Source organism: Triturus cristatus, chromosome 7 (genome assembly GCF_964204655.1).
Source record: "Triturus cristatus chromosome 7, aTriCri1.1, whole genome shotgun sequence".
Classification (NCBI taxonomy): Eukaryota; Metazoa; Chordata; class Amphibia; order Caudata; family Salamandridae; genus Triturus; species Triturus cristatus.
Window position 1 is genome coordinate 1183489229 of NC_140590.1, and position 22171 is coordinate 1183511399.

The following is a 22171-nucleotide window of genomic DNA, read 5'->3' on the forward strand; positions in this document are numbered from 1 at the left end:
CTGCGGAAACACAATCATATATGTGATAAACATATATGTATATATATATATGTATATATATATATATATATATATATATATATATATATATATATATATATATATATATATATATATATATATATATATATATATACGAACAGGTTGCCCCAAATGGAGTAGTCGCACGTTGAAGGGAAAGCGCACACAGCCCCTGGCAGCACCATCGCAGCGCAGCGCTCTCTGTTCACTGCAGTCTGCCAAACGCGTTTCGAGCCCCAATGGCTCTTGATCACTGGCCTGCATGAACAATTTTGAACATTTTTTCACTTGGTTTTAACTTTAAGCGAGGACAGCATTACCCATACAAGGGTTGGTATTCAGGTCCGTTATCATGTGGACTACCGCTACCATCATGCAATGTTACGCCCTGATGGGCGGGACTTATGGTGCAATAAAATGGCTACCTAGCTAAACTATGCTGCTTTCGTTGTTTTCATGCAGGCCAGTGATCAAGAGCCATTGGGGCTCGAAACGCGTTTGGCAGACTGCAGTGAAGTGAGCAGAGAGCGCTGCGATGGTGCTGCCAGGGGCTGTGTGCGCTTTCCCTTCAACGTGCGACTACTCCATTTGGGGCAACCTGTTCGTTTTCATATATATATAGTTTGCCCGTGACGAAGGAGTGTTCTACTCCGAAACGCGTAGGACGTTTTGTGTCTGCAATAAATCTGCACTGAAATAGAGGCCACGGCTCCTGTGTGATTCCTTTGATACACCTGGGAAGGATTGCGCCGGACTGAACGTGTGAGGATATATATATATATATATATATATATATATATATATATATATATATATATATATATATATATATATATATATATATATATATATATATATATATATATATATATATATATATTAAAAAAGCAAATGCAGCCTTTCATAATCAGAGCTGAATAATGCTGTAAGGACTCCCCTGTATATCATGAACAATACCTTAAAAACCAGGGAAAAACAGCAAAGTATGTTTGAAAACTGCTTTAATGTTAAGCACTTAGCACAATCTCTCAGCAAGGACTGAAAGCATTGACAGCTCATAGGCTGCATTGCAGAAAACATGGCTCAGAAAAGTTGAAAAGCTAACTCATAGCAACATAGAAATAAACTGGCACCGTGCCTTTGAGGTAGCCATGACCCCCAGCTTCCCATCATGCCTCAGGGGTGGCAGTTAGGTCAGTTGTTCTTTCCGGCTCCTTCAGGCAGGACCCTGGTTACACAGCTCCACTTATTTCTGATTTTAGTCCGATATAATCTTCAGTTTTCTGGAAACATTTATCTTACTTCGACGTTTTTCAACTTGTCAAGCAAGGTGATATCTTTTTCTGGCTGATTTTGGCATTTTTTCCCACTCAAAATGCCATATATTTTTGACCCCTGCCCTTCTTGTGGAAAAAAAGGCCAGGTCAGACTCTCATGCAGTCTGTATTCACTGTCTACCTAAGGACCATGTCCCCAAGACTTGCCCTCATTGCCAGTCTTTATCTAATAGAACTCTAAAAGACAGAGCGTATCAATCTTTATGGGCTGGCAAAATCATCTTCCAGAGGCAGGTCAATGGTGAGACAGGGCTCTAAGAGGGCCAGATCTTCTTCTAGAAGCAAGATTCCATCAGCGCCGGGCTCGGCGCTGAGAGAAATACCACCGGTGGGACATACGTCCAAGAAAAGACCTTCGGCGGGCTCGCCGTCGAACGCAGACATACAGCGTCACTTCAAACGTACGGCGTTGTAAGCGGCTAATATATGGCGCATCGCCAATACTCCAGCTGTTTGCCAGATTCAGTAGAGCACACTATGATGAGTTAGAGTCCCTATTGCAACACCTCCCTGATAAATACAAAACTAAGGTCAACGACCTCATACAGGAGGGTAAAATCATCACAAACCCCATCATTCATTGCGCTCTAGACGTGGCAGACACCGCCTCCAGGGCCATCAAAACGAGTGTCCTCCTGCGTAGGCATGCATGGCTACGCATTTCAGGGTTTAAACCGGAGGTACTAACTTCTATTCTCAACCAACCATTTGACCAGGAGCATCTATTTGTGCCTGCCGTGGATTCATCTCTCAAAGATGAAAAAGATGGACACGGCTAAATCAATGGGAGCTTTGCAATCACAAGCTCCCAGACGTTCCTTTAGTCGATCCTCTTACAGGGGCACATCAAGAGGCTACTCCTCTGACAATCCCTCCACATCCTATAAAACTCCCACCCAGACCACATTCACCAGAGGCATCAAAGAGCAGGCTACAGAGGCAATAATAACAAAGGTAGAGGCAAGACCAATAATACCCGCTCCGCCTCCACCCCTACCCAATGACTTCCCCCAAGTCAAGTCCCCCCCCCAAACCATTCCACTCCCGTCGGGGGAAGATTACTACATTTCCTACCTGTCTGGAACAACATTACCACAGACAGGTGGGTGAGACAAATCGTTCAATCAGATTACTGTCTAGAACTCACTTTTACCCCCCCCCCCCCCCCAAAATACCACCAACACAGCGCCAAATGTCATCGGAACATTTATTGCTGCTAAAGCAGGAGGTAACATCCCTCCTGCACAAACATGCAATAGAACCAGTCCCCCTGCAACAGCAAAACACAGGGGTTTACTCCCTGTACTGCCTCATTCTCAAGAAGGACGGCTCTCTAAGACCTATCCTAGACCTCAGACCCTTAAACCACCTGTACATACACTCAGACCATTTTCACATGGTCATGCTTCAACAGGTCCTGCCTCTTCTCTCTCAAGGCGATTTCCTTGCCACTCTAGATCTCAAGAACGCCTGCTTTCATATCCCCTTTTTCACCTCTCACAGGAAATCTCAGGTTTGTAGTGGACGGTCAGCACTACCAATTCAAGGTCCTCTCATTCGGATTCACCACAGCACCCAGAATATTTACCAAGTGTCTGGCAGTTGTTGCAGCTCACCTAAGAAGACAGCACATTCACGTCTTCCCATACTTAGACGACTGGCTCATAAAAGCCAACTCATATCATCAGTGTGTACATCACACTCGCGCCACAATCCAACTACTCCACGACTTGGGGTTTACGATAAACCACTCAAAGTCTCACCTACAACCGTCCCACATACAACAGTACCTCGGTGCCACAATAAACACCTCAAAAGCACTTGCATATCCCAGCCCAGCCAGGATAGCAAGCATACAAAGCCTCGTATCAAAATTTCAGCCGCAGCACTTTCTTCCAGCTCGAGTGTTCATGCAATTGATAGGGATGATAGCCTCTTGCATTTTCATAGTACCTCACGCAAGACTCAAGATGCGTCCCCTACAGGAATGTCTTGCACGTCAGTGGAATCGGGCTCAAGGTCAGCTGACAGGTCTGGTGTTGGTCGACGGTCGCACACACCGCTCTCTGCCATGGTGGAACACGATAAACCTTTCCAAAGGGCGACCGTTCATCAAGCCGGTTCCACAGGTTGTGCTAACAGCGGACGCATCGCTCTCTGGCTGGTGAGCTCATCTGTTACATCACACCGTGCAGGGCAGGTGGACCCCTCAGCAAAAGTTACTCCACATCAATCACCTGGAGTTACTAGCCATCTTCCTAGCCCTGAAGGCATTCCAGAAACAAATTTCAGGCAAAGCTGTCCTAGTCCGCACCGACAACATGACAGCATGTACTACATACAAAAACAAGGCGGGACACACTCCCTACAGCTCTCAACTAGCGCAAAGCATATGTAGATGGGCTATTCCTCAGAACATTTTTCTCCTAGCCCAACATGTCCCAGGAGTCCAGAACAGCATAGCTGATCTGTTAAGTAGTCAGATGCAACAGATTCCCAAGTGGGAACTTCATCCGCAAGTTCAACCATTTTTCAACATGTGGGGGCGACCAGAGATAGATCTCTTCGCCACACACAAACGCCAAGTGCCGAAGCTTCGCTGCCAGATATCCACACCTATTGTCCAAAGGAAATGCAATATGAATGAATTAGTCAGGCAGATTTTTGTACACTTTTTTCCGCCTCTCCCCCTCATTCCACTGGTGGTGCGCAAACTACAGCAACACTCACTCACCCTAGTTGCTCCATCATGGGCCAGACAACCGGGGTACACCACATTACTGGAACTATCCGTAGTCCCGCACCAAAAACTACACCTCTCCCCACGCCTCTTAACCCAGAACCGTGGAGAGATCAGACACCCGGACCCAGCACAGCTCAACCTAGCGATCTGTCTCCAGAGGTCTTAGAATTCGGTTACCTTAACCTTCCCCCTGACTGTATGAACATTATCAAGGAAGCTAGACGCCCCACCAATAGAGCCTGCTATGCAGCCAAGTGGAAATGATTTGTCATGTTCGAGGCATGTGGGCTGCTGAATTCATATCTGTGCATAGATCGCCGCCTAGTTTTGGGTCCGGATGATTGCACATTGTTGTCCTGGAAGAGTCTTCGAAGTATCACGAGAGGTGGCTCCTCCCCTGGACTACAGTGCGCATGGGCATCCTCTCCATCCTCAGATTGTTTTTTTTTTTTCCGCCATTGGGTTCGGATGTGCTTATCTTAGCTCAAGTTCAGAAACTTTTTAGTTTAAGGCCAAAGGCCCTTTAGATTTTGTCGGTATTGTTCGCGTTCGGTATCGACCAGCTTTTTTGTTTTTTTAGTAACTTCTTCACGCTTTTCGGATCCGCTTTGGTCCGAACATCAATCAACGCTTAACGATGGAATCGAGGACTCCTTTCAAAAGATGTCCTTTATGCCATGCGAAATACCCACACGTCGATGTCCATCCGGTTTGCAACAAATGTCTCTCACCGGATCATGATGAGTCAAAATGTATGGCCTGTGCCCGGTTCCGCTTGAAGAAGACTCTGTGGAATCGACGGGCGGCGAGATTGGAGGCACAGCCATCAGCGCCTGCCCCGGTCAACCTCTTCGGAACAGAGGATGAGGAAGTCGAGAGCGTAGCAGACATAGACTCCAGCCATGCTTCCGAACGTGAATCCAGATCGGAAGACGATGATGAGGTGATCTTCGAGGATGAAGACGTCGGCGAGGTAGGAGACGACGATGAGGCCCTTGGGGCCGAGGAAGACCGCTCCAGCGAAGAGCTAGGCCAATCCGTCGATACGGAGGCCGAGAGACAAAGTCTTCATAAGGCTCAGGTCGAGGGATCGCCTGCGGGCCTTACCCGAGATCAGTCACAGTTCTTCGGCTCCGCCTCAAGGCCCGGCCTCGAACATTTCACAGGAGCCATTAATGTCGAAGACGACTGGATTTCATTCAGTGAAACCGAAACCATCCGTCGCACCGGTTACATCGCACCGAAAGTGCAACTGGTTCAGGTCGGACCAAAGGCCTCGAAGCCCTCCACTCCTTCGACGCCGACGCAGGTCATCGGCACCGAACACTCCAAAAAGGACTTCGGTGCCGAGCTCACCAAGAAGGGTTCCGGCACAGAGTCAAAGAAGGCCCTCGGTCCCCACAAGGCGCCTCGGCCTATGGCACCGAAGATTGCGGCCCAACCCACCAAGGTCATGGTGGTCGATCCGTCTGCGTCAACATCAAAGAATGCGGCGCCTACCAAATCATCGGCTCCGAGGAGCGTCGATACCAACCTTCGGATCGACGACCCAAAGAATGGGAAAAAATCGGACACCGCATCGACGCCTGCCTCCAAGGTGCCTACCGGTTCCAAAGCGCCATCTGCGTTCACAATGCAACAGGTCTCAGCGTCGTTGCAACGCATCAGGGACCGGGCAACCCTCGAACCTAAGCCGGGTCCCGATCCGCGCAAGGTCGCAAAAGCACACTCGGCGCCGCCGCCCATCACATTTGGATTGCCGCCGCCCAGGGCACCGAAAATGTTCGAAATTCGGACACGTGTCCACCAAACAGACACTATCCGATGGACAAATCGATGTCGAGCCTTTGCAGGAACACTTTATCGACGCCGACACTGGTCGGCTGCTGCTCCGCAAGCGGAAAATTACACCAGAGAAGGGTTTGGAGTCATACAAGATTTCTTTAAAACAGAAACTGCCAGCAAGTTCCACACCAGTGCTTCAAGAAACCTTTCAACCCTACCTTCAGGACCCACCGTCTTTTTCTCCAACGCATTCGGAGGCAGATGACAGAGAGGACTATATAGGGGATACCACCACTTATCCGGTGGATCTCGATCCTGATGACCACCTGCAAGACCCAGATCAGGCATGGGGAGACCCCACCGACCAGGGTAACACACCAGATGCTCCTGACACGCAGCTTTATAATATAAAGACATCTCCCACGTAGGATACTGCTGCCTTTAATGCCCTCATTGAACGGGCTGCTGCCGATCATGGAGTAGAACTCCATTCTGATACTGTAGAGGAGGATTTCTTAGTGGACACGTTCGCCTCCTCTGAGAAAACCGTCAAAACTCTGACAATGTTGAAGGGGGTTCTAAAACCTGCAAAAGACATTTTTAAAGAAACAACCAGGGCACGGGTGTTGAACCCGAGAATCGAGAAAAAATACAAGCCAGCATCCGGAGACCCTATGTACATTAAGGGTCAATTACCATTAGACTCCATGGTTGTTTCTAATGCTTGCAAACGAGCACATTCACAAACAGGTGATGCTCCTCCCCCCGACAAGGAGTCCAAAGTGCTGGGGACATCAGGCAAAAGGATAGAAGTGCAAGCAGCAAACATCTGGCGCATTGCCAACACCCAGGCACTCCTGGTCCGTTATGATAGGTCACACTATGACATACTAGAATCGCTGCTACAACACTTGCCAGATGATTACAAAGAGGCACCGGAGCTCCTTATCAGAGAGGGCCAACTCCTTACAAATGCGTCCATCAAATGCGCACTAGATGCAGCCAACACTGCAGCGAGGGCGATCAACACTAGTGTAATGTTGAGGAGGCACGCATGGTTGAGAATCTCAGGCTTCAAACCTGAAATTCAGAACAATATCTTAAATCAACCGGTCAACCCAGACTTTTTATTTGGCCCCGAGGTTGACACTACCCTCAAAAAAATAATTAAGAAAGACACTGAAACTGCAAAATCTATGGGGGCTCTGCAGTCGCAGCAGTTTCGGAGTGGCTCCATCGTCGCCCCGGGAATAGAGGAGCAGCTAGAGGTCAGGGGTCCCAGCAGCAGTACAATAAAGGAATACACAAAGTACCTATGATAAAAACAATAGAGGTGGATATCGTGGATCCAGCACCAAAGGCAGAGGACGTGGGTATGGCAACACCAGGTCCTCCCCCAAAAACAAACAGTGACGCCTTCTCCCTGCCCCCCGACCACATAACACCTGTCGGGGGGGAGACTCCAACAGTTCCTGTCAGTCTGGAAGTCCATCACCACAGACAGGTGGGTCAGGGAAATTATCCAGTACGGTTACTGTCACGAATTAACGTCCACTCCACCCAACATACCGCCCTATGTCCGTAGAGCACTTGGCATTATTGCAGCAGGAAGTACTAAGTATGCTGCAAAAAGGTGCAATAGAAGTCGTGCCTGTAAACCAACAGGGGACAGGAGTGTACTCTCTGTACTTCTTGGTCCCAAAAAAGGACGGATCTCTCAGACCTATACTAGACCTGAGACCCCTCAACCACTACATTCTGTCAGAGCATTTTCATATGCTCACCTTCCAGCAGGTTCTACCGTTACTCAGTCAGGGAGACTTCCTAGCCACACTGGATTAGAAAGATGCGTATTTCCACATACCCATACACCTATCACACAGAAAATATCTCCGGTTCACTATTCACGATCAACATTATCAGTTCAAAGTTCTCCCTTTCGGAGTAACAGCACCCAGGGTCTTTACCAAGTGCCTAGCGACAGTGGCTGCACATTTACGGAGACAGCACATTCACGTCTTCTCTTACCTGGACGACTGGCTTGTTCAGGCAAAGTCATCCCAGCAATGTGCCAGCCACATATCCCACACCATTCACCTTCTTCACAGTCTGGGATTCTCGCTGAATTATCCAAAATCACATCTCCAACCCGCACACGTGCGCCAGTACCTGGGCGCGACCATAAACACTCTGGAAGCCACAGCTCAGCCAAATTTGGTAAGGATCAACAGCATGCAACTGCTGATCACTAAGTTCAACACTCCCTTCCAGCGCGAGTGTTCATGCAGCTGATAGGCATGATGGCCTCCTGCATCTTCATAGTCCCGCACACGAGACTACACAAGCGCCCGCTTCAGGAGTACTTGGCACGTCAATGGAATCAGGCTCAAGGAAAATTGACAGACCTAGTGTTGGTGAGCGGTCGGGCATCCAACTCTCTGCATTGGTGGAATCCACAAAACCTTTGCAAGGGCCGACCGTTCCAAGAGCCTGTTCCACAAATAATACTGACGGCGGACGCGTCTCTCCAGGGATGGGGAGCTCATGTACTCAATTACACAGTGCAGGGACTATGGACGACACAGCAAAAGAAGATGCACATCAACCTTCTGGAACTGATGGCGATCTTCCTGGCAATGAAGGCATTCAAAGTACACTTGTGCAACAAAGTCGTGTTGATCCGGACGGACAACATGACTGCCATGTACTACATACAGAAACGGGGAGGAACACACTCTCCACAGTTGTCTCATCTGGCTCAGAGCATGTGGAAGTGGGCCATTCAGAGGAACATATTCCTCATGGCGGAACACCTCCCAGGCAAGGACAACCAGATGGCGGATCTGCTCAGCAGACACAGCCACCAGATGCACGAGTGGGAGTTACACCCATCAGTACTCCAACCGTACTTCCAGCAGTGGGGTCATCCAGACACAGACCTATTCGCCACAAACGAAAACGCAAAATGCCAAAGCTTTGCCGCCAGGTTCCCACATCCGCAGTCACAGGGCAATGCGATATGGATGAACTGGTCCGGCAGATTTGCGTACGCTTTTCCCCCAGCGCCCTTGATACCGCTGGTGGCACGCAAACTGCGGCAACACTCCCTAACACTCATCCTAGTTGCTCCCACGTGGGCACGCCAGCCATGGTACACCACGTTTCTAGAACTTTCCTTGGTACCGCATCAAAGACTGCGGCTAACACCCCAACTTTTAACACAGAACCTTGGCGCAATTCAGCACCCAGATCCGCAGCAGCTAAACCTAGCGATCTGGCTCCTGAAGTCTTAGTTTGGCTACCTCAACCTGCCTCCTGAATGTATGGATATCAAGGAGGCCAGGAGACCCACAACCAGGGCTTGCTATGCGGCTAAATGGAAAAGGTTTGTCATTTACTGTACTCACAATGACATTAATCCGCTGGATGCATCCATTCAGAACATCTGTTACCTGTTACACTTATACAGATGCAATCTGGCGTATAGCTCCATCCGTATACACCTCACCGCGTTAGCCGCCTATCTTCAAAACAGGCAGCACCTCTCTTTATTCAGGGTGCCCGCCATCAAAGCCTTCTTAGAGGGACTCAAAAGAGTGATTCCTCCAAGGCATCCACCGGCTCCAGTGTGGAACCTAAATGTGGTCCTCACCAGATTAATGGGTCCACCTTTTGAACCTCTATATTCATGTGAGATTCAATTCCTCACCTGGAAAGTAGCTTTCTTAGTGGCGATCACTTCGTTGAGAAGAGTTAGTGAACTCCAGGCACTAACCATTCAAGAGCCATTCACGGTTCACGCAAATAGGGTTGTACTACGTACCAACCCCACGTTCATGCCTAAAGTCATATCGCAGTTCCACATGAATCAGACTATTGAACTGCCGGTTTTCTTTCCTAGTCCAGAAACTGTCGCAGAGAGGATGCTCCATACACTAGATCTAAAGAGGGCCCTCATGTACTATATAGCCAGAACAAAGGATTTTAGGAAAACACAACAACTCTTCGTTGCTTTTTCTCCACTACACAAAGGCAACGCCATTTCCAAAGCAGGGATAGCCAGATGGATCGTTAAATCTATTCAAATTTGCTATCCAAAAGCTAAACGCACATTAACGATTCCCCCAAGGGCCCACTCCACACGGAAGTTAGGTGCGTCCATGGCTTTCCTGGGTAACATTCCTTTAGAGGAAATATGTAGAGCAGCTACATGGTCCACTATACATACATTTACCAAGCATTACTGCGTAGATGTACATTCAAAACAGCAGGCAGCTGTAGGACAGGCTGTTCTCAAAACGCTTTTTCAGACTGCTGCCGCTGGCACGGGCAGCCGCCGCTAATGGAGGGACTGCTATTTATTCTATGCACAGATATGAATTCAGCAGCCCACATGCCTCGAACTGAATATGCTACTTACCAGTATGCATCTGTTCTTGGCATGTAGGGCTGCTGACATTCATATCGCCCACCCTCCTCCCCGGCGCCTGTAGCGGCTGCAGCACTCAGACTTACTGTATAACATGGTCATCACTTACTGTATCTACTCCATCACTGCCACAATGGCGAAAAACAATCTGAGGATGGAGAGGATGCCCATGCGCACTGTAGTCCAGGGGAGGAGCCACCTATCTCGTGATACTTCGAAGACTCTTCCAGGACAACAATGTGCAATCATCCGGTCCCAACACTAGGTGGCGATCTATGCACAGATATGAATGTCAGCAGCCCTACATGCCAAGAACAGATGCATACTGGTAAGTAGCATATTCGATATGGTCACAATAACGCCATCAATCCTCTAGATGTGTCTATTCAACACATCATAGTTTATCTACTGCATCTCCAAAGGTGTAACTTGGCATACACATCTATTAGGTTACACCTCGCTGCCATAGCAGCCTACTTACAAAGTAGAAAACACTTGTGTCTATTCAAGGTACCTGCCATCAAAGCTTTTATGGAAGGCCTCAAAAGAATAATTCCCCCTAGGGTACCACCCTCACCTGTGTGGAATTTAAATCTAATTCTCACAAGACTAATGGGCCCTCCTTTTGAACCTCTGCACAAATGCGAGCTACAATTTCTAACATGGAAAGTTGCTTTCCTAGTGGCCATTACTTCACTTAGTCAGAGAGCTACAGGCACTCACTATTCAAGAACCTTTTTTACAACTCCATCATAAAGTGGTTCTCGGAACCAATCCAAAATTACTCCCTAAGGTTATTCCTTCCTTCCTTCCCCCTCAACCAGTCTGTGGAGTTGCCAGTATTCTTCTCGCAGCCACAAACAGTCGCAGAAAGAGCTCTTCACACTTTGTAAAAAGAGCACTGCTTTATTACATTGAAAGAACAAAACCTTTTCGCAACACAACACTTTTCGTGTCCTCCTCACCACCACATAAAGGCAAACCCATATCAAAATCTGGGATAGCAAGGTGGATTGTCAAATGCATACAGATTTGCTATCACAAAGCAAAACGTTACATTATCAGTTCCCCCTAAAGCCCACTCTACCCTAAAGATAGGGGCTTCAATGGCATTTTTAGGAAACATTCCCTTAGATGACATCTGCAAAGCAGCTACATGGTCTACACCGCACACATTCACAAAGCACTATTGTGTAGATGTGCAAACAAAACAGCAAGCTAGTGTGGGCCAGGCTGTACTTAAAACATTATTTCAAACTACTACAGCAGATACTGGTGGTCGCCGCTAGGGATGGTTTCTGCTATACAATCTATGCATAGTGTGTGATCTGCAGCTCCTATGCCTCGAACGGAAAATGCTACTTATCAGTATGCATCTGTTCTTGGCATGTAGAGCTGAAGATCCACACACGCCCACCCGCCTCCCCGGCTACCTTCATCTGTTTCAGGACTATCTTATTTCGATACAACATACATGGGCATCTTATCTGTTTCTCACAAAACTCCATAATTTCCCTTCTGGCGAAAAACAATCTAAAGATGGAGCCGATGCCCATGCGCACTATTGTCCAAAGGAGGAGTCACCTATCTTGTAACTTCCAAAGACTTTTCCAAGACACAAACAAGTGCAAACATCCGGGCCCAACACCAGATAGCGATCTATGCTTAGTGTGTGGATCTGCAGCTCTACATGCCAAGAACAGATGCATACTGGTAAATAGCATTTTCCATTTGGTTGCAATCAATTCAGCTAAGAGGGTGAGTGAGTTGCAGGCTCTTGGCTCCAATTCTCCGTTTGCATCATTCCATGTGGATAAGATGGTTCTTAGGACCAGAGCTGCTTTAGTGCCTAATGTGGTCACTCCTTTCCAGTTAGGACAGTCCATCACCTTACCCACTTTCTATCCTCCCCCTCACCGTTCAGGGATGAGGAGGGACTCCATCGCCTGGACCCCAAGAGGGCAGTCGTCCTCTTCCTGGACAGAGCAAAGAACTTCAGGTTGGATGATCAACTCTTCATCAGATATGTGGGCAAGATGAAAGACAAGGCAGTCCACAAGAGAACGCGGTCCAGGTGGATCATCCTCTGTATCACGTTCTGCTACGCATTGGCCAAGAAAGAGCCTGTTGAAGATATTTGCGCTCATTCTTCCCAGACCAAGTTTTCTTTGGTTTTAGCTAAAGGTGTCCCTGTTGACCTCTGCAAGGCTGCAACTTGGGCCTCCCTCCACACTTTTGCAAAGTACTATTGCTTAGATCTGGAGGTCAGGAGAGACTTCCATATTGCCTGTTCTCTGCTGCACGATTGTTTGGTGAACGCAGGCACTCTCCGCCGGGAGTTGGACTGCTTGGGGATTCAGTTCAAAAGGGGAGGAATCAACAGACAGATGTATCCATCAAAAGCACAAGTTTAATACCTTTAGTAGCGCCTTTTCAGGTGGATACAGTATCTGCTTGTGGATTCCTCACGGACTCACCCACTTTCCCGTTGCCTGTCTGCTTATGCCGAAAAATAATCAGTGTATATCTTATGTGGTTTGTTGTTGGAATCATGCGAGGCTTGGCACTAGGAAATGTCTGTGTTGAAGAATTTCTGGTTTTGCAGCGTGAATCTTTCTGGATTCACTATGCTGTGCATTATTCCGCAATCTAGTGGTTGGGTCTGGAATTGTAGTATTTCTATATTTTACATTTTTGTTGGTGCGCTTAGACGACGTAGTACCGTTTGGTGACCACCTTTGACGATGACTGGCTTCCTCTGGAAGCTTCCACCTTTGGTAGCCATTTTCATATTCCTTTTTTCCGCCGTTGGGTCTGGATCGTTACGGAGAAGCTCCCAAGATTGGAGAGAAGAGTCGAAGAAATAAAGAACAACGACCGTGAAGAAGTTCTTTCGACTGGAGCAACAGGAGATCAACGAGGAGTCTATAATTGAGATCTTCGACTATCGAAGAATGCGCATGCAGGGGGCTTCCTGGATGCGGTAATGGACAAGACACCGTTCAAATTTTGCCAGAACTGTCGCCACAAGTACTCTGAGAAGGATCAGAACCCAGTCTGTAATCTGTGCCTGCGGCTGGATCATCAGAGCGCCGACTGCAACGCCTGCGCAGTCTTCACCCCGAAGACTTTGAGAGGGAGAGAAAGACAGCGATGTGCCAATCACAACATGCAGGGCCAAGGACCACCGCCTTCATTGTGAGACCTGAGCCTCTCCAGTGATGAGAAAGATAATGTTGCCGAAGGACCAGAGGGCGACGAGGAAAGATATTTTGGTCTTGGACGTCAAAGGATACGACGAAAGAGGTAAGGGAGTAGTCGACCCTGAAAACCTGAAGAGTCTCGAAATACGGGCTCGAAACTAAAATTCGAAAATTTCGACGACTGCTACAGCACCCAAGCCAAAACACACCGTAGGATCCTTCGAGAAGGACTCCGAAACAGCAAAGGTCCTCAAAGGCGAAGACATCAGAGGACGCTCTGCAAAAGGATGCTTTGGCGCCGAAAAGAGACACAAGCCACCATCGACGACTGTTTCGGCATCGATGGCCGAAAAACTGAAGGCAGAGATTAAAGGAAAAACATGCGTTAGAGAACTTACCGCACAGAGACCAGAACAAAGGAGTATATTCAACATACTTCCTAATTCCAAAGGTGGACGAAACATTAAGGCCAATATTGGACATAAGGTTTGTAAACCAATTCATAAAATCTCAAATTCAAAATGCCTACCCTACAGTAAGTGCTACCTCAGGAAAAAACAGGAGATTACATGGCAACATTAGACTTAAAGGATGCATACCTGCACATCCCAATGAACAAAACACACACAAGACTTAAGATTTGTTGTAGACAACAAACACTACCAATTCAAAGTTCTAGCTTTTGGCCTAAAATCAGCACCAAGGGTGTTCACAAAGTGCCTGGCAGCAGTAGCAGCACATCTCAGAAGACAAGGAATTCATGTTTACCCTTACTTAGACTGGTTAGTAAGGGCAAACTCATACAGCCTATGCAAACAGCATTTACAACAAGTGGTAGACACACTAGTTCAGCTGGGTTTCTCCATACACTGGGAAAAATAATCAATGGAACCGGAATGCAAGGTGTTCTTGGGCGCAGAGATGAACACTGGGTTAGGGAAAGCATTCTCCAGCGAGAAAAGAATATCAACCCTATTGAAGGAGACTCATCTGTACCAGAAGGTGCATCACCTGACAGGGATGACAGTGGGAACACTACTAGGAATGATGGCATCATGCATCCATTTAGTTCCCAATATTCATTTGCACATGAGACCATTTCAAGAATGGCTCCAAACTCAAGGGTCACAAGCTACAGGGAGTTGGGAGGATCTAGTGGTTGTCACAGAGTTCATCAGATGGCGGCATGGTGGAACAAAGCAAACGCAGTATAGGGGAGAGTTTTTACACATCCAACTCCGAAAATGACCATAACAGATGCATCCCTAGTGGGATGTGGAGCACACATGGACAATCTCAAAGTAAGGAGATTGTGGACACCACAGGATGCGGTGAAACACAGCAATATCTTAGAACTAAAAGCTGGGTTCTTAGCCTTAAAAGTCTTTCAGAAGCAGCTATACAGGAAAAAGGTGTTTGTACAAATGGACAACACTACAACAGTGTTCTACGTCAACAAACAAGGAGGGACTCACTCTGTCGCACTTTCCACACTAGAACAACAGATTTGGAGATGGGCAATTCCAAGGGAAATAGACAGCTTAGCGATGCACCTACAAGGGAAGGACAATCTTGAAGCAGACAAGCTAAGCAGACAAACAGCATCTCATGAGTGGGAACTGAACCAAGCAGAAGTGCAATCAATCTTCAAAAAGTGGGGAACACCACAAATAGACCTATTTGCAACACCCCAGAATGCAAAATACCCAAACTTCGCATCCAGGTGACCCTGCAAGCAGCCCCTAGGGAATGCTCTATGGATAGACTGGTCAGGGAAATTTGCTTACGCTTTTCACCCAATACCATTGATGAACAGGGTAATCGGCAAATGCAAGACCAGCAAGATGACCATGATTCTCATACCTCCACAATGGGCCAGGCAAACATGGTTCTCGACACTAATGGAAATCTCAGAAGGAACAATGCACAAACTTCCATGAAGAAAGGATTTGCTATCCATGCAGAACGGGAAAGTGCTTCATCCAGAACCAGAGAGCCTAGGCCTAGCAGCATGGCTCCTGAGGACTTAAAATGTGCCTATCTCAAACTACCAGAAAGCACAATGGTGGTTCTAAGAGAAGCTAGGACATCAACAACAAGAAAATGTTCTACAGAAAAATGGAAGAGTTACTCAATGGTGTCTTCAAAGGCATCTTTCAAAAAAGATTACAAAGGAAAGAACAGTGCTAAAATATCACACACGTTTACTACAAAGTAAATTAAGTTTTTCATCACTGAAAGTACATTTAGCTGCAAAAGTAGCATATACAAGAGGAGAAACAGGGGAAAGCTTCTTCACCTCACATGTAGTCAAAAGGTTCCTGGAGGGTGCAAAAAGGATCGCACCACCAAAAATGGTACCAGCACCTGCTTGGAATCTGAACATAGTCCTTGCACAAGTGATGAGAGCACCTTTTGAACCATTACACAAAGCAACGCTACAAATGCTTACAAAAAAAGACGGCATTTTCAGTGGCAATAACATCCTTACTTAGAGTAAGTGAGCTGCAGGCACTAACATTACAGGAACCCTACTTCCAGATACATAATAGTAACAGAATTGTCATGAGGACAGATCCACAATTCATGCCAAAGGTGTCAAAATTCCACATAAATCAAAGTATACAAATACCAAGTTTCTATCAAAACCCTAAAGACAAAGCGGAAAGAGCTTTAAACACACTTGACGCAAGAAGAACAGTCATGTACTATGTGGAATGCAGGAAAACAAAACAGCTTTTTGTGTCCTTTGCAAAGAGTTTTCTGGGAAGACCAGTAGCCAAGAACACTATCGCAAGATGGATAGCACAAGCCATACAATTGTACAACACATAAGCAGGACAAACTTTACAAGGGGCGCCACAAGCGCATTCAACAAGAAAGGAGCAACTATTGCCTTTCTCGCTAACACTCCAATCCAAGAAATTTGCATGGCAGCAACATGGTCTTCAGTACACCCATTCACCAAGCATTAATGTGTGGACATTGAAATGAACAAGGAGGCACAAGTAGGACAAAAGGTCTTACAGCATCTATTTACAAACCAAAGTTCATCTTCCATCCAGCCACCTCAAGACTAGCAAACCGCTACAAAGTCTATGCACAGCTTAGTGAATCCAGAAAGATTCACGCTGCAAAACTAATAGTTTCTTAACTGTCGGTGTAGTTTTGCAGCTTGAAGAACTTTCTGGATTCACTAGCGAACCCACCTTCCTCCGCCAAGGAAGAGAACTATAAGTAGGAAATATGGAAAAGCGAGAGCAAGTAAAAAAATTAAACTTAAAAAATAAATAAATGGCTACCAAAGGTAGGTGCTTCCTGAGGAAGCCCGTCAACGTCACAGAAGGACACCAAATGGTACTACGTCGTCAACGCCCACAAACAAAGAATACTACAATTCCGGATCCAACCACTAGATGGCGAGAAAAGGCACAGAAAAAATGGGTGGAACTGATGTCGGCACACCGACTAGGTCTTATGGCTCCGATGTCACACGGAGTCACGTGTGGGCCGTTCCATTGTGACGTTCTCCACGTGAGAGCCGAGGAGAAATGTTTCAGTGGAATGCTGCGCATTAGGATAATTCAGAAGGTGAGGAATCCACAGGCAGATACAGTACCCACCAGAAAAAGCGTTACTGAAGGTAAGTAACTTGTTCTTTTTCCCAACTTGAAACTAGGAATCAGTAAGGATAGGGGCTTTAGTGAAGCTCTTGAATTTTAAAACCATTTTGAATTTTTTGTGGGTTTATTAATATTTAGTATTTTTCAAGATGGAGAAAAATTGTTGCCTCTACATAAGCATTGTTTTTACATTTAACTTTTTTCTTTCTGAATTTTTACGATATTGTGCACATAGATTTTATTCTAATCTTTATGAATTTAGTGAAGGCCGATAGTTACTTGCATTTTTAAATCCCATAAAAGTGAATATGGTTTTCCTCCTGCAAATGTGTGCTCATTTTTCCAGAACGAAGGCAGCTTTATCTGCTTTCCGCTTTGGTGAAAACAAGTCTACATCCAGTTGCTAAGGTGGTAAAACAAAGATCAGGAATACCGGGAGTCATAAGGACTGAGATCCATGTCCCCTTTTAACCTTTGTACTGCCCTCTGACATTTTAGTGTGGTATTGAGTGACTTTGTTCCTTTTATGTTTGCAGGTCGCCCAGCAAATCTCCTCCGCAAAAAAAGCATCGTGACCGTTCATCTTCCAGCTCCTCTTCATCTTCTGGCGATTCCCGAAGCAGGTACCCTCTATTCTAGACTTAAGGCTTTGCCAAAGAAGGGACACAATCCAAACACGGAGAGGTCTGCTACGAAAGCCTTGAGATTCACAACCTTCGCCTCTGTCCATTCCTTGTGAGGTGTATAGTCCCAGCCCCCAGTGGTTTATTGCTGTTTCGTTGTGATACTGATAATAAATAAAGGCAATGTTGTGCAACTACCAGTTTGTAACTTTAATGTTAAATACATTCTCAATCGGGGCCTTTTCTCATGGTGATTTCAGTTTTATTCCTCTCTTAAACCATGTTTCCATTCAGCCTCAGTTATGTTCTGATTGAATCATCTTGAGAAAAGTTGACATTTGGGCTCTGCTTCCAGCCTTCATCACATGGCATCTTGATTTGAGGTGCTGGATATGTTCGAACTCAGATGGGGGTTAGGGGTTCAAGGCAGGCGCGCATTTTAAATGAAATGTTGAACTGTATTGTTTTCCCCTACCTGTGAGGGCAAAAATAATCTCACCTTAGCAACTGTGAAGCCGGTTGTTGAGCTGTTTATCTGACTTCTTTCATTCTGCCTTGAGGTTTGAAGTTGGTACAGTGTGTGTGCTGAGCTTTGTCCTGCCCTACTAAAAATGGGTACATGACAGGAAACCACATAGAATAAGGGAAACCTAGTCATCAGATGTAGTCATTGTGGGCCGATCTCTCCATCTCAGAAACCGAGTTGGAAGAGGTGCACACATTAGTGATAAAGTGCATAGTAACAGAATTGGGATAATATGGCTGCCTTCATTTCATAGTTACATTAGGAAAAGATATACACTTGGGGAATGGAATTAGGAGTGTTGAGACATTGCTTGGGTCATCAACTGCTAGAAGGTTATTACAAAAGGACTTTGAGAGTGAAAGAGGTGCTAAGCCTTGTATGTCCCTGTCCTACAAGTTAAAGGAGGGCTCATGATTTAATGGAGAGTTACAATTTTATGGTTCCACTTCCACATCATCCATCAATATTTGATTTTCATAGACTCAAAGCATTCAGCAGTGTATGACTTGCCCCTGCCTTATTGAGAAGTAGTTGAATGGGGATGGTGGCATTTATTCTGTTTTAGTTCCCTATCACTCTTGAGTGTTTGTCGATCAGTACAGACATGATTTTGGAGCCAAGTAGACAATGGCAGACCAACAGGTGTAAGACGCTGTGAATGGAGAATGATATTTTCAATCCACTGACCTGGTCTCCGGTTTGCCAGATCCAGAAGTGTGACCAACACAGCAATACCCCAGGGAGGGCGCAATGCTTCCCCTCCACCACCACTCCCGCCTCCGCCACCGCCTCCTCTGCAGCAGCGCAAGAGGACAGAAACTGAAAGCATCGGAGATGAGAGGCAGCGGTCTGCGTCCCCACCGTCAAGGAAAACTGGGGGCAGGAGTCCCTCAAGAGAGAGCAAGGACAAGAGAGATGTGAGTATCACGTTCTGTTAGGATGGCTCAGCCTCTGACCTGCCAGATACATTTTCTAAGTTTATAAGAACCTGGAACACCATTGTCTGGAAGTACTACTTTTGCTCTGTTATCCTCGTAGTAGCTGTATTTTGTGGGCTGTAATGGTGTTTGATAAAGTAATGCAATCACAGCCCAGTCAGTGCTTAATAGGCCCTTTTTATTGTCAGTATATGTGTACAAAAGTGAAATTTCTATTTCTAAATGATATAGCTTGTGTTTTTTTACCAAAATTCTGGATCCAGTGACAGGATGACAAGAGTACACATAACAAAAGTAAGACTAGTATCACTAGGCTCCTCCTCATTTGGGATTTATTTCCATAGATTTACATACATTCTTTTACCCCTAGTGCCTGGTACAAAAACACTGAACCTTAAATTCTCCAGTAGGAATTTTTGAACATTTTCATGAAAATTGAGTTTCTCTACGATGTACCCCATAACGCATATGTAAAATCTTTTATTTGGAAAGTTAAAAGTATTCAGAGCACAAACCTTGCACAAGAGTTAACATTTTCTGTCTTAAATTGCCAGTTCATTAGTCCAGTACTTCATGCTTGAAACACTAGCTTGCCACACAAAATAAATCCGTGAAAATTGTGTAAATGAGATCTCTAAATAGTGTGCAACTATACTAAAACCTAGAAAGTCAGATACCAGAGGTGTAGCGCCATGTCCAAAATGGTCTGTGAGGTTATTTATTTAGGTTACTCAGTAAATGAGCTGCTTCTTTTTTCCAAATGTTTTATTGCATTACTCTAATTCTTTTAGTGTTCTCGGAGTGCCATCTTCATATATTTGTTGATTTATAAACTCCTCTCCCCACTTTAATAGTGTTTCTCCAGTAATGGATCTTTCATAGATTCACATGGTATCATCATTTAATGTTGTTGAAATGGGAGTCCCACAATATAATAGAAAGCAGCACAGTTTAATACATAGCCTACAATGGCTAGAAAACATTCACTTCTCTTCCAGTGAATCCTCATCGATGTCATAAGCATTAGAATATTCCTCACTATGTGTGAGAACCTCGTAGCACACAATATATGCCATATATGTATGTATAGAATACTACATGTGTGTATTACTTTAGACACGCACACATATAGGTATTCTGCCTATTTTAGGGGCTAAAGATACCCCATGTACATTGAATTTTCCTTTAATAAACCTCTTACCAGACTAGAACATTTCTGTAAATAGAAGAAAAGAGCATAAGGTTCAAAACCATAGCCTTTAGTGAAAAGAAAATTGCAAGGGAATGCAAAGGCTTTATTAGCCAATAGGCTGTATTATAAGCATAACAGGAGAATACTGGCACCGTGTCTTTAAGACCTCCAAGACCTCCTGTATCCCATCATGCCCCATTGGTGATAGTTAAGTCTTCTTTTTTTTTGGCTCCTTCAGTTAGTATCCAGGAGCACTGAGCTCTCTAAGTTCTTGAATATTTTCAGAAATTGCTTATAAAAAATAATTTTTCTGTGCTTCACGCGACGTCTTTATACTCCTAGAGTGGGGTACAATAGTTTTGAGAGGAATTTCAATGTTCTTTTGTCCTGGAAAAAAATGCCTTCACTTTTTGTCAAGTGCCCTACCTGTGACAAAAATAAGACTGACTGACCCCCACTCAGTCTGCATCTTATGCCTACCTCATACTCATCTGCCTGAGGCTTGCCACCATTGACCGAAGCTCTCTTGAAAAACTTTTAAGGATAGGGAGAAGGTATGTCATCATGGGCTTCAAGAGGAAAAAGATGGAATCAACAGGAGTACCTCCCCCACCTTCCTACAAGGATACCACTCTTCACAAGGCTCCATCGAGAGGCGCTTCTCCATACAGTGGTGAAAAAAGGAAAACAATGTACTTCCAGAGGCAGAAAAATACCTGTTTGTTCTGCGTCTGGATCGACGTTGAAAGTCTTTCAGGCACTCTTCATCTTCAATACAGCTGTTGATGACGAAACTACAATGTCTGATGTTGACTGACTCTTCACCAGGAAATTCCCCATAGACTAATACACAAGTCGTCGAATACCACAGTGTCAAGGTAAGTCATCTGCTAGCAGTCAGTGGAGAAGTCTCCATCGACGAGTGTCCTCTGGTTGACATATCTGCATCCAACAGTCACCTCATCGGCTGCCCACTATCATCATCTAAGTCAGTGCATACGACAAAGAGTACTTTGATGGCTTCCCTTTCGACATCGAGACACACTCCAAGGCAGTTTCAGTCGGTAGCAACCAGGCGCTTCTCCACGTCACAGCAGTAATCTCCAGCTACCACCAGGCTCCGCTCAACGTTGAGGTAAACTTCTCCATCAGCGGCAACTAGGCACTGCTCAACGCAGAGGTCTACGTTTTCGGTAACCAGGTGCCGTGAGACGTAGAGGCACGCATCTCCATCGGTGGCATAAAGACACCCATCAACTTAGATACAAACACCTTCTAGGCACTCTTGTCGACTGCAGCGATACACAGGTCTACGCCAAGAGCTTATCCTTGCCTAAGCATTGTGACCAGTCCACGAGGACAGTCATCGACTGCACCTGTCAAGGCAGTATTTCTCCTCCGACAGGCCTACATAGCATAAAGATGCAGCTGCATCTTCAGGAGCTTCTTTCCACTTCTCTGCATGGTGATAAACAACTCCCTAGCAACCAGAGGCTTGGTTAGATAGACAAGACTTTGACGAGATCCTGCAAGGAGGAGGTCTGGTTTCTAAAGAAGTAATTAGTGTGGCGGCAGATGCCTGACCTTGCGTCGCACAGCTATTCCCATGGTATATGTGCCCAACGTTCATTGTGGCTTCGTCTTATAGGCCTGATGCCAGAGGCACAGCAACACATCAGTTTACCTTTCACTAGTAATTTATTGTTTGGCTCTCGCACGGATGATATGGCAAAAATGAAAACCGAGTTGGA

The 22171-nt window shown here is 45.8% G+C and overlaps 1 protein-coding gene across 5 annotated transcripts in view; it reads left to right on the top strand.

Moving 5' to 3' along the window:
* LOC146811408 (uncharacterized) overlaps nt 1-22171 on the top strand; it is an 880866-nt gene that overhangs the window by 478343 nt on the left and 380352 nt on the right. For all 5 annotated transcript variants that reach the window (XM_085618520.1, XM_085618519.1, XM_085618522.1 and 2 more), the window contains exons 9-10: nt 17678-17764; nt 18997-19207. In XM_085618520.1, the coding sequence (XP_085474646.1) occupies nt 17678-17764; nt 18997-19207 (298 nt within the window). The remainder of the gene's footprint in view (nt 1-17677; nt 17765-18996; nt 19208-22171) is intronic.